This window comes from Squalius cephalus (assembly GCF_949319135.1).
Source record: "Squalius cephalus genome assembly, chromosome: 16".
NCBI lineage: Eukaryota > Metazoa > Chordata > Actinopteri > Cypriniformes > Leuciscidae > Squalius > Squalius cephalus.
In genome coordinates, this window is record NC_137137.1 from 10,449,289 (window position 1) to 10,462,914 (window position 13,626).

General features: G+C 40.8%; 1 protein-coding gene across 3 annotated transcripts in view; it reads right to left on the reverse strand.

Moving 5' to 3' along the window:
* Positions 1-2,531: 2,531 nt before the first annotated feature.
* Positions 2,532-13,626, reverse strand: part of sema6bb (sema domain, transmembrane domain (TM), and cytoplasmic domain, (semaphorin) 6Bb) — a 125,773-nt gene continuing 114,678 nt past the window's right edge. For all 3 annotated transcript variants that reach the window (XM_079897848.1, XM_079897850.1, XM_079897849.1), the window contains one exon: positions 2,532-6,479. In XM_079897848.1, coding sequence (XP_079753974.1) covers positions 5,551-6,479 — 929 coding nt within the window. In that variant the 3' untranslated portion in view covers positions 2,532-5,550. The remainder of the gene's footprint in view (positions 6,480-13,626) is intronic.

The window sequence follows — 13,626 nt, forward strand, 5'->3', positions numbered from 1 at the left end:
AAAGGAGAACTCCGGTCAATTTTAACATTGAGCTCATTTTTTTGTACATTTGGAGTGCTGTCAATACAGAGAACAACGACAAAAATCGGTGTTGCCTACACCGTGTTATCCTCTTTTTAAAATTTGCACCCTGTTGACTTCAATGGGGCAAGTTTTAAACCTGCTTTTAGCCTCTTAACATCCTTGATGTGTCATTACAAGTGCACAGCCATGTGAGTGATTCCTTCAGAGTGAACACGGGTGAATCTGACTGCAGTAGATGTGAAAGATATGAATAAAAATGATATTTATTTAGCCAGCGCTCGTACCTGTATTTACATCCTGTTTTCGGTCAAAGTCCATAGTAATCGATTGTCGAGTTCACGCGCATTGGTTTAGTACCTATGATCATGCGCGTGAACTCGACAATCGATTACTATGGACTTCGACCAAAAACAGGATGTAAATACAGGTATGTGCGCTGGCTGAAATAACATCATTTTTATTCATATCTTTCACATCTACTGCAGTCAGATTGACCCGCGTTCACTCCGAAGGAATCACTCACATTTTCTGTGCACTTGTAATGACACATCAAGGATGTTAAGAGGCTAAAAGCAGGTTTAAAACTTGCCCCATTGAAGTCAACAGGGTGCAAATTTTAAAAAGAGGATAACACGGTGTAGGCAACACTGATTTTTGTCGTTGTTCTCTGTATTGACAGCACTCCAAATGTACAAAAAAATGAGCTCAATGTTAAAATTGACCGGAGTTCTCCTTTAAGTGCGGCACAAAGTACATGCATTTAAAAAAGATAAATATGCAGTGCACCAGAAAAATATAGGAAAAAGCAAACACCAGTTAGGTTCTTGATGGTTTATTAGAACAGGAAATGATAACAGAGCACAGTCTCCATGCTCAATGACAGCCAGAACTGAGGACACTGAGTTTTCAAATGTAGAAATGTGTGTGCGCATGTGTGTTTAAATACAGTGGAGTCCAAAAGTCTGAGACCACATTGAAAATTTGGGATTTAAAATACCATTTACACCTGAAAATAAGGGTTTGGTATTTTGAGAAAATTTGAAACGTTACAGCATAAAAAGAATATGATATTTTTAAGATTTAACACAAATTAACAAATTTGTGACATTTTTCATGTGCTTCTGTACAGACAGAAAAAAAGAAAAAAAGAAAAAAAAAAGCACAAGATGCTCTTTGGATAATCTCAAATCATGCTGGAGAACACGATCATCAGGTTTTACGTAAACTACATGCAGCTCGAGTGCTGCTGTCATTAAAGCAAAAGAGGGACAAACCGACTACGAAGACATTCTGAAATTCATTTCTCAATTCATCTTTTCACTTAACTTATGCTGATAATATAATTTGTAATGAAAAACATTCTATTAAATAAGAAAAAGCTAAATAGAATCTTTTTAGACTTTTGAACCACACTGTCCATGTGTTTGTGATCTTGTGTGTGTGTGTGTGTGCGTTTGTATTGTTGATTTGGGAAGCATGCATGTGACAGTCTGATTGGTGGACATTAATAGGGCACACAGTAGCATGTCGTGTTGAAGTACACACTACCTCTGTTTTCCCCAGACCGAGGCTGTGTTCATGCAGATAGTTCACTTAAATTACATTTAAGCACTGAAACCATTATGTACACTGATGGGGACACGACTTGTCATTTAATGACAATGGACCCAGTAACACGAACAGCCTCCGGTGCGAGACAAATCAGAAGTCCATCACAGTTAACAGAAGGCTTGGCTCTTTTGCAAGTGTTTTTCTTCTTCTCTTTCATTCAGGAGAAACATCTCCCATCCATTTTTTATTTTATTTTTTTCTGAGAAAAGGCTTTGCACAGTTCATGAACCAGGATCAAACACTGAAATTCAGGTCACAGTCGAAGAATAATCATTGTCATTGTTGAAAAAAAAAATTCACACACCAGAAAGCAAATCAAATCACTTTCATGAACTCAATAAACCAACCTAAAACATTACCACAAAACAAACAAATATAAAAATGAAGATATCAGTACTGGCTAATATATTCTCTACAACTTTACAAAAAAAAATCAAACTCTGTTTGTTGTTTGTGCTTGTCAGATGTCAGGTTTTGCAAACTAAAAGCATGTCATTTCTAAACAAACCATTTCTCTCTTTGTGTTTGCGCATTTCGTCGGGTGGCCCATTAGCTGTGGCAGTTTGTGGCTGGGGGGCTGTCAAAAAAAAAAAAAAAAAATCTCAGGGCTTTAAAAGACAAAGCGGAGAAAGAAACAGCCCAGACAATGAGAAAGCCTGGAGCGCACTGTCCTCACTGTTCATAGGCAGCATTTTAATTGGAAAATTGAGAGTAGGGAGCTTTCTAAAACATAGCTAGATATATTTCTGTCCAAACAAATCCATAGCAGAGTGTTTATGGCCGACTCCATTTCTTGCTTGAGAGAATTACGACAATAGGAAACAGTGAAACAACCCTAGTTTATTTTCTTTTCCCCGGAAAAGCATTTTATAGAGCTCCACAGCAAATTAACTCCATTTCGCAGCCTCAAAATCTTGTGCAAATGAACCCAGACTGTGTATAGCGATTGCATACAGGGTTTCACAATAACTTTGACCTGCGCTTGCTACTAGTTTCTGGTTTGTTACTTACATGGGATGCGGTTGGGAAGATGATTCGCTGCTTGAGTTTTGCTGCCCACATCTCAGGCGATTGCTTTGTAAAATCTGGCTGTGAGTAAGCAAGTGGGTGCCTGCGTTTCTGCACGTCTCTCACGATCATCTCTAGGGCTAAGATAGACTTAGCGTAATCACGCATGTTTCGCCTAATGGTGCAACAGAGTGAAAAGCCAGAGAGAGGGAAGCAGGGCGAGAGCATGCATGGGTGGGCAGCATGGAGTCTGTGTGAGGGTGGAAAAGTTTAAAAAATGAAAAGAGCTGGGTGACAGCGTCAATTAAAAAACTGCATCAATAATGTTGATTGTGTAAAATAATTATACAGTTTGGAACTCAGTCATGCATTGGCACTTAAAACCCATAAATTATACACTTCATTAATGGCTTTAATGTTCAGCTTCAGCAGTTTCATCAATCCACATTCAAAAGAACGCACTCCCCTACCCTGTGCTCTTCTATTCTCTCTCTATCAGCAACTCACCAGTGTTTTCATTTGGAACACGGCCTGTTTTTAAACCAACACACACTTAGTGCTGAAGTATTGTTGATTATAGGACCATCAGACAATTCATGTCAAACTCTCTCATGGACCATTTTCACATTTTTGGGTTTGGAACGTAAACAATAGCAGGGTAGTCTTCTAGGGAAGCGCATGTGAGACCATTGCAAATTTTTGCATTGCTATTTGTTTCAATGGTTTAAGAAAAAAAAAAAATGTATATTACATTTATATGACTTTCTCAAAGAAAAGAAAAGGGGATAGATAACAGCAGTCAGAAAGATGTCAAATTGACCCTCACTCCTTCAAAAGACGCATTTGAAACCCCATTGCAACAGGGTTTAATGCCAGGTATATAACGCAAAGTATTGTGTAATATACTACTGTTTAAACGTTTGGGGCCAGTACGATTTTTTTAATGATTTTTAAAAAGTCTCTTATGCTGACTGAGGCTTCACTTGTTTGATAAAAAAATACAGTCAAATATTGTGAAATATTATTAGCATTTTAAATGTATACCTGGTATAGCACAGCTGAATTTTAAGCAGCCATTACTCGTCTTCAGTGTCACATGATATTTTAGAAACAATTCAAATAAGCTGGTTTGGTGCTCAAGAAACATTTCTTCTTATTTCTTATCTATATGTTGAAAACAATTGTGCTGCTTGATATTTTTGTGGAATTCAAAAGAACAGCTCTTGTTCGAAATATATATATTTTTTTTGTGACATTATAAATGTCTTTAGTGTCACTTTTGACCAATTTAATGTGTCTGAACAAAAAAAATTCTTATGTTACTCTTAATTACTCATCTCATACTGTGAAAAGGGTCCATTGAGCACTGAGTAGAAAAATCCTTTAATGTGCATTACTGCCCTCTAGTGGACACACTCAGGTAATGCTAGGTGAATTACTGGTGCCCCACAGGACGAAAGCAGAGATAACGTCGTTCACTGAGAGGTGAATGAATTGAATAGTACACTATTTCTTTCATGCCTCTCGTGGGGTTTACAAAACAAACAAACAGAAATCCAAAGAGAGCCAGAGGAAACTGAACAATGGCTGAAGTGGGCACAGTGCCATCGGGAGCCCAGTGGGTTTGAATTTTTTTGCTTTCCATCTAAATGTAACATTGTATTCATCTGATTCTGTGTGGCTTGTGAAGGCTGGCAGTGAGGGGGGACCCAGAGGGGTCCGATCTGTCTGGCTCCTCATTGACATTCTCCTGGGCTTGGCTGATGGCTAGGCCATGACTCTTAACGGCTATTTGTTGTTGGGATGGTCTTGTCTGACTGGGCCGCACAAAGAAACCCAGTGTCAGTGAGACACTCAGAATGCAGCTCCCTAGTGGCCCGGCCCAGCCCATACAACCGAGCTCACATTTGACTCAATGGACTGCAGAGAGAACGAAGTCAGGCCGAGTGAAAGAAAGAGAAAGTGTTGCAAATGCTCTGCTCTAATTCTAACATGTGTAGGGGAATAAAAAAAAAAAACGCACTTATCTTGGTTTTGAAGATAAACCACAAAATAAATGGGTCAAGCCAACAAATGCCCCTGTAAGCAATATAAAGTCATTTCCACAGTGCTTCCCTGCTCCTTCCAGAAAGCATGGGTAGATTAATCCATGATTGTTGGCAAATGCTCTTCTCTATCACCCATTTACATCTGATATTCCAGCACACAAGTCTTTCGATAAAGTCACATGGCAGTTTTCTTGATTGCTTCCTGACACTTAATAGGTAAGGGAGGGAGGGGTAGTCAGTCATTTGACATCAGATCACTTACGAAACTACAGTGAATTTTGCGTTCACGTCAAGTCTGGTCGACAAGCACATTTTGGTGCGGCTCACATACACACACGCAAACAGACAAAAGGAAGTTTGAGCTTGTCTGCAAAGGCCCGGGACGCACACAAAAGAAGCATCCACAGGCTCAAACGTAAAGCAAGAAAGAGGTGAAAACGAAACGGATCACTTCCATTGAATGGTTTACAGGGCGTGAGATTACAGAGAGACAATCCGCGACCGCTTCGGTACGCTAAACAGTCAGCATACCCATTCGCAGGATTATGATTATGTGTTTCACCTCCCATCACCCATCACATCCGTTATTCCCAAGCGATCCTTCCGTTTCATTAGACAGGGCGTGATAGAAGCTGCAAACGTGCTAAGTGGCGTCAACCCTCAGGCTGGGGAGGACAGCAGCTTTAACACCATCAACGCTCTTATTCTCTCACTCTCTGTAGTTCTAGAGCTCAGCCACTGGTGGGGGACTTGAAAGACACTGGATGGCAGTGAGAGAGGACAGGAAGGGCAGGATTACAGAAGGAGTCTGAGTCTTGGGGGTGATGGGACTCTGAAGGGAGTGAACGGCCTGGACCACTCATTGGCCATTAGGGTTGCGCTCACTTACACTTTTCACCAGCAGGTGGCTGTAGTCCTGTAGCTCATTGAGCCCCCGCTGAGTATGGTGACCTGGCCGTACTAATGCTGCATTAGTACGCGGCTGTATCGGATACGGGTGGTGGCCAGAAGGAGTCGCGTTGTTGCTATTGAAGTTGAGCCCGTCGCGGGACCATCGCAGATGTTCACCATAGTCCGTCTGCGTGGTCGTGGTAGGAGCCGACACCACCCTCCTGCGGTCAGGGGAGTCTTGAGGTGTCGTCGGATAGTTGTATTCACCGGTAGAGTTGCGGGTAGGCGGGGCGGATGGTTGCCCGCCCTGATCCCGCTGGTTGGCAGGGTGGGAGAGGATAAGGTACCGCTGTCGCTCCGAATGCGGGGGAACATCGCCCGATCCCTCCTGCCGCCCACCCTGCAAGTATTTGGAGCTCAGGTAAATGACCGCAGAGTTCGTCGTGCAGGGTGTCCCTGTCTGGGCCAGGAAAGTATGGCTCTGGTCCCAATCGCAGTCTGTAAGATGAACGTTTGGAGTTGGACGTTTCTGCTGCAGAGGCGTCTGTTCTGGAGTGGGAAGTCCTGGGTCGATATCTCCAGATTTTGGCCAGCCGTTGGTGAACAGATTCTCAACCTGCGAGCGGGGTCGTTCGCTGCCGCTGATACGAGTCACGCTGATCACGGAACCGCTGCGACCGTGTCCAAGCACGCTTTGCTCCTTGTCACCCTTACGCCGACTCCCCAAACCAGATCCACCGGCTCTGGAACGTTGGCGGTGCTTGAGGCTCATTATCCAACACACCATCAGACCTGACAGCGCCGCCCCGGTGGCAAAAGCTGAAACTGCAGACACGACCAGCAGGTTCACAGACACCAAGCCATCTGGTTCCTCGATGAAACTCTCCTGCAGAAGACCTGAACACAAAGAAAGAATAACAGAAGTGAGCATAAAACACATTCATACCTAACAGACAATCACAAAATTTAATTACCTTGAGTTTTCAGCAAAACAAAAGAAAAAAGATTAATGCACGAATGAAGGAAAATAGCAGACTAATTGGCTCCCATTACTACCTAAAGTGGATGTTCATTTTAACTGCTGTAATAATCTATCATCAATTACGTGTTTTGGAACATTAACTTTTAAAATAATTATCATTGAATAATTCTGACAATTATTGAAACTTTTAAGCTGTATTTACAGATTCAAACGTGCCCTGGGTGTGATAGATCTGGAGTAAAGAGGGATGAGAGCAATGCATCCAATTCACTTTGAAATGACAGAAGACTTAAGTTCTCAGAAGAGCACCAATTAATTATTGATGATGAGAAAAAAGGGAAAGCATAAAAATAGTGCTGCAGCAGATCAATTAGGTAAATATCAGTTAGGTTTTTTGTTCTATGGAGCTCAAACACCAAAGGCTGTTAGTGCTAAAACTGCAAGTGAGCCAAAAATGACAAAATATTAATTGTTGTTGAAAAAGTAAGGTTCATGGAATGTTTTTGTTCAACTACCCAAACATGTAAATCTATAGGCAATATCTTATTAATTTGAGAAAACAGTGACTCACAACAGTAAGAGCCAACATCATAAAATGGCTTAGCAGACGAAACGCTCTTGAAACAAATTAATTTAACTGGCAAATTTATCACAATAGAGACAAATGGTAAGCATTTCACATTGGTGAAAATAAACAGCCTTAATTAGCACTTACAGCTGTTTGTTTAAGAACTCAAATAAAATGAGAAGAGAGGAGGCGCAATCAATAAAAATGTTGCTACGATAATTAGCTCATAATAGCTGCCTCGGTGTGGGTGTTTGTGTGTTCAAAGAGTCCGCTGAATTAAAAGGTACATTAGCCGCAGTTGGGCACCAGGGAAAGGAACTGTACAACATGTACCACGTCGGTCATTTCATTGGGAGATGTTGTGACAGAGTGCCTATCAATTTTCTGGTGATATACATGTTTACTTCACAGTATTCATTTTGGAGAGACAGACCACATTACCGAAATGACACTTCAAATCAATCAGTGCAGTCATGTGGATGCTGAGTCAGTGTCTGTACTTTTCTCTCTCTTTCTCTTGCACAGTCTCTTTCTACCCTCCCTCCATTTGTGTTTATCTCTGTCTCAGCCCTGCTACCGCTCTCTGTCTATTTTGTTTGTGGTGTGGGGGCATTATATTTATTCTATCGCAGACAGATACCAGGTGTGTGTATCTTTTCCCAGCATGCTGACTGCTGTTTAAAGAGCAGTCAACTATTGGTTTTTGTTTTTGTCATCTTTATGATTAACTTTTTGGCTGCCGCTGCCGGTGTGTGGCTGCATTGCTGCTAGAAGTTGGATAAACATCATTGGCATGGGGCGGTTCTCGTCATGAACCGCTGCCTAAAACAGTTCTTGTTTATGTTGTCGCAACCCACTTGTCATTCACGAGGGCCCCAACATGCATCAGGAACGGGGTCCTGAAAGGATGTGGTGAGCGGGGAGGGATGCTGGGATGCTGCTATTTTCTAGGTTGTTTATGTTCATGCATTGTGGTGTTTACTTTCGGTGGCATAAGGCAACGGGGTAGAAGGTGAAGTTGCTTGAGTGCTTGAAGACTTCTCTGTGCGACACACTTTGTGAACTTTTCAAACAAACTCTGGAGTAGAAAAGAATGAAAATTCAAATGTGCCAGTAACACATTACTATAAGGTACAATAAGTCATCAACATTAATGCACTAGGTATCATGAACAAATGAACAAAGCCTTTTTTAATCTAGATTATTTTATCAATTAAATACATTTAACTGACAAATTTAATTAAGATTTACATTCATGCATTTTTACACTTACATTTATGCATTTTTAATTAAATATTAAGTATAATATTTATATTTAAATATATAGCACAGCAACTTTGTAATGCTATTTTCAATGTACCATATGTAAATCTAATCTAATTCCAATCTTGCATACTTAATAGATTGGACTGGTATGCAAATTAAGATGCCTTCAATGTTTCAACTATAAAACAACTACATCCTGATTTGCTATTCTGTTTCTCTTCTCTAGTAATCAACAACACTCAAGCCAGTAAAACAAAAATCCCAAAATAATACTGTAATGAAATACAGTAACGCAAGTACTTTACACCCCAGCTAGTGTATTAACTATTGTTAACAAAGTTAACCTTATCGTAAACTTTATCTGTTAGATGTGCACATGAGGTCATGAGAACTCACAGAGAACCTGACTCTCTAAAAACACTATTTCGTTTGCAAGCAGTACTAAAACACACATCAAACGCTCTTTGTATATACGTCGCTTTTTTCTAGGCGAAGCCCTGATGGTGCCTCAGATAGATATTACTCAAACCACACCGGCCTTTCTCTTTAATGAAAGAGACGTATTAAAGCATCCGCCTGTCTGGAGGGCCACCTCTCATTTGTTCTCTCCTCTCGCCTGCAATGTGTCCATCCTTTTTTACAGTAAGAAGATGGTGCATGCATGCAATGAATAGATTGGGGCCATCATAGATGTTGCCTTTGTAGTCACTTCGCTTTGTCGTGACGGGAAACAAAACACACAGACGAGAGCGGACGAAGGGGGAGAGATAGTCTCAGGCACTGTTTCTTTCTTTTCGTCATTCCCGACGGGGTGACAGAAACCCCCATTTTCCCCATTCACTTATTAAAGCTTAATGGAAGGCAGCCGGACTGTCAGGCTGGAGCGCAGCAAGCACGTCTTGAGCTGGAAGCTCCAATTACAGGCGAACAATGGCGGTGGAGCAGTCTAGTTAGAGTTGGTCTTCAGACGGCAATAGGCCAAGTGCTAAAAGACTCAGAGCCCAGGGACTAACTGCCTTGCTTTTGCCTCTTTTTTCCCCGGGTCTATTCACTAGCAGTTTGATGTTTGTTGCTTATCGCTCTCCATCTCTGTGCACATCTTCTCCCGCTCATCTCTCTCTCTCTCTCTCTCTCTCTCTCTATGCTACGTCCTTTCATCTTCTGCTCGCTGGCTGTCTCCGGGGACGTACCCTTATTCTTTTATTCCCTGTATCACTCAATTGCTCTCAGTCTCTCTCTCCTTTTCAACCTGTAAGCAGAGAGGCGGCTAATGAAATGCTAGCAGGTTTCAGTTTCTTGTTGAGATCATGTCATTAAAAACCTCAGGTGGAATATAGATTTTCTTCTAGCAAATAAGCAACCTTCTCAAGATTTATAATTACCCGATCTTCTAGCATGGGGTGAAACAGTTTAGTGTGGTAAAAACAGGCCCTTATCAGCTGTGCTTATGTAACAAACACTTATTCATGCAGTAGTTTCTGCACTATGTTAGATGGTGTGTGTGTGTGTAGCGTTTCATGTTAGCACGAGGCCTTACATGCGAGCGTGTGCATTTGTGTGAGTGTGTGTATCAGTGGCTTATGGTTCACTGACTTTACTCATTATCTTTTCTCTTTCTATCTCGGTCTTCTCTGTATTCTCTTCCCTTTGCTCTTGCTCTCTATCACACACACACACACACACACACACACACACACACACACACACACACACACACACACACACACACACACACACACACACACACACACACACACACACACTCTCTTTCCCTTCTCTGCAGAAACACTGCAGGCTATTCTATCTGTCTGCATATCCTCTCTCTCTTTCTGGTTCTCGACATGTCACCCATCTTTTGCTGTACTCATGCCTCACTGTTACCACAGCTTTGTGTCAACCATGTTGAAAAGACCAGTATTTCTGGTCAACAGATTATGTTGCGTTGTAGATGCTGGTATGTTGGTGTCCATAGAAAGAGTCTGAAATTTAAGTTGTTATCCAGTGAGCTTTTAACTGCTGCGAGTGGAACTTGAGAATCAATTCAGTCCAATTAATGTGAAATTAAATAAATTCATGAATTGTTCATTGTTACTTCTTTCATTAAATCTCATGTGAGATTTTGTCAATAATGATTTAAAATTTGGTCTGTTTTTCACACAAAACTGACTTGGAATATAGCAAAATAGTCATGTGAACCACTTTTGTTTTCTATGGAAGAAATAAGTCATACAGGGTTATTACTATTACCTTGAAGGGATAGTTAACCCAACAATGAAAATCCTGTCATCATTTTCTCACCCTCAAACCTTCAAAACTATGAAAAGACAGTCATTAAATTCCAAAACAACATTAGACCCCATTGACTTTCATTGTATTAAAACAAAACTTCTCTGTTCCATAGAAGATAAAAAGTCAATCAAGCTTGGAATGACATGAGGGTGAGTGAATAATGACAGAATCAGCACAAACATTACACCAGCGAATCCAGTCTTGTCAGCAAAAGTTTCCAAAACAAAATATGCACACTTTTTAAACACGTCTGGTTCCAAGCAGAGTGTTTACAGAAAGATAGTAGTGAAGACATTTATGGCTTCTTAGCTTACACTTTAAAAAGCCAAACTCTCAGATCAATATACAGCTGGCGGGTTTACATACGTCTGCATGTGTTCTCAATTAACTCTTCTATAATTTTCAATAAGCGAGAGCTGTTCATGGCCTGTAACACTGCAATAAGGTGAAAGGCTTCCTGGCACCGGTTCAGGGTTTCTAATTCCAACATAATTGTGCACGCTACAGTCCACAATGTCTGACGATGATTAACATGAGACTAAATAGAAGGGACTGTTTGAAATAACGAGGGCTGTTGAGCTGGGGGCGAGCTCAGGATATGAGTCGCCCCACCGGAGCCGAATGTTAAGAGAAACGGTCCGCTGCTAAAACACTGTTGCCTATTGTCGCTTGCTCACCTTTTCCACATTCTGCAGACGCCGCCTAGTCAGCCACAATTAATTGTAGTCAATTAGCGCATAGTTTTTCAACATAGCTTCCCCCATTCACAGCAACCGTTGCTGACAAACGCTAATGAGGATGCAGATGAGAGTCAGTTCAGCTGTGTTAAATTGATCAAACAAGTATGTAGGATCATGGAAGCATGTACTGCATTGCAATACCACAGATGTGGCTGATGGGGGCTCTAATGTAACAGGAGGTTTGCTGGTAAATTGATAGCCTTAATTTGGGGCTGAACGGTGAGAACTCTCAAATGAAATCATTAAAAAATATTCAACCTTTCCAGCATGGGTTATAAATTCAGAAAGGGACACAGCGGTATTAGTCTAGCCAATTGCGAAGCGCGACATCTGCATCCACCACAATCACGAAACCTCCAATTTCAAGTTAATCTTTCCAGCATGCTGAAGACGTAAATTCTACCCGTCAGTGCTCTGCATATGACCGTATATTACCAGCTGCTAAAAACACTTCCTTATTTGTATTAAGTTAACCGGTACCGACGGTTTGTCTCTATAACAGAGATGTTGAGTTTTCAAGCTCAGTCTGGCAGAGGTGGAATCGGTTTTCCACACATTTTCAAAATTACGAAACTTTTCTGGGTCATTCACGATCTGCTGTGGTGGCTCAAAATGTCTCTTTCATGCTTGTCAGACATATGCTCAATAGAGACACAGGTCTCTGGCTTGATGAACTGAAGAAAATCCTCTTTAGGATCAATAAAGCTTGTTTGTCTCAGGATCTGGAGCGTGTATTTGTGTAAGAGAGAAAAATGGTGTCAACGCACCTGTGGGTGCATGCAAGGTATTTCTAAGGCTGAGAGGTTTCGCTGTACGGTTTTGTGTGTCCCTTACACACACACACACCTGTCTGAGCTATATCTTTCACCCAGTCATGATGATCTGTGGCGGAGAGATTCTTCATGCCCTGTCAACATGCCTGGCAACCGCCACGGCAACAAGGCTCTTCGTGCTGCAGGCTTCAGTGGCAGCTGCTGTTGTCCTTTTCCGCTCCTGAGTCTCTCTCTTACTGCAGTCAAACCAGTCAAGATTTCTCACAAACTAAAGCTAAGTTCTAATTGCCAGAGAGTACCCTGGGAAGTGTACTTCAGCATTCAAAATTCAAAAGTGAGCTATCCTGGTGAACACTGCATAGGGATCCTGTGAACTGAACAACAGCCATATGCTAATTTCTCTCTCTCTCTCTCTCTTTTACAAAATGACACATGATATTAGTAGTTTCTTTGTCTTTTTTCCACTTCCACTGATATAGTAAAGAAAGGACAGGAAATGATAGGAGATATGTATATATATATATATATATATATATATATATATATACATACTTTTCAAAATGGAACCAAATTTAAAATGTCAAATTTTGTAATGATTATTTTAAAACATTGTGGTGTTTATAGCTATTTGATACCTGAATGGTAAAATTTAATTGTTATGATGGCTGTTAATTGCTGAGACAGTACTTGCTAATTACTTCTATTTAGTTTAGTAGAGAAATAGGTCTACTTAGTTGAGAAAACAGGCACAATAAGTCCAAATTAATCATGTAATCATCTGAGTGTTGTTGCGAAAGTAATAAAACTTTAATTCCATATTACACATTTAATTGTCATATCAATTCAAATTCCAATTGGATGTGGCCATGCACAACTCGTGCATTGAAAGGGAGCCAATTCTTCAATTTTGCCCAACTCTGGTACACGGAATGACCTACCTCAGTGTAGACATACATGTGTTTGTCCATGGCTAGATTAATGACCTGGACATGAAGGTCATGAGATGTTGTACTCCAGGAGAACATGAACTGCCCCTGTGGGAGTGTTGGAAAGGTCTGGAGGGCAAGAGCACCACATCAGTCTTATAAACACTCACTTTACAACAACTAACCCCTCTATAAAGCCGGACATACTCCACAGAGCATACAAAACGTGATACACACCAAGTGTGACACTACAAAATGACAACTCATCGAAATTCCAAGTAAAAAAAGATACGACACATCCAACCTGTTCTGTTTGACTGATTTCAATGCTCTGCACAGTATTTTTCTCCCTTTTAGGACATAAAAATGACTTGATATATCACTAAAGAATTCTGAAAAAATATTTCTCAGTTTCAACAAAAATATTAAGCAGCTGTTTTCACATTGATAATAATAAGAAATGTTTCTTGAGCATCAAATCAGCATATTAAAATGAATTC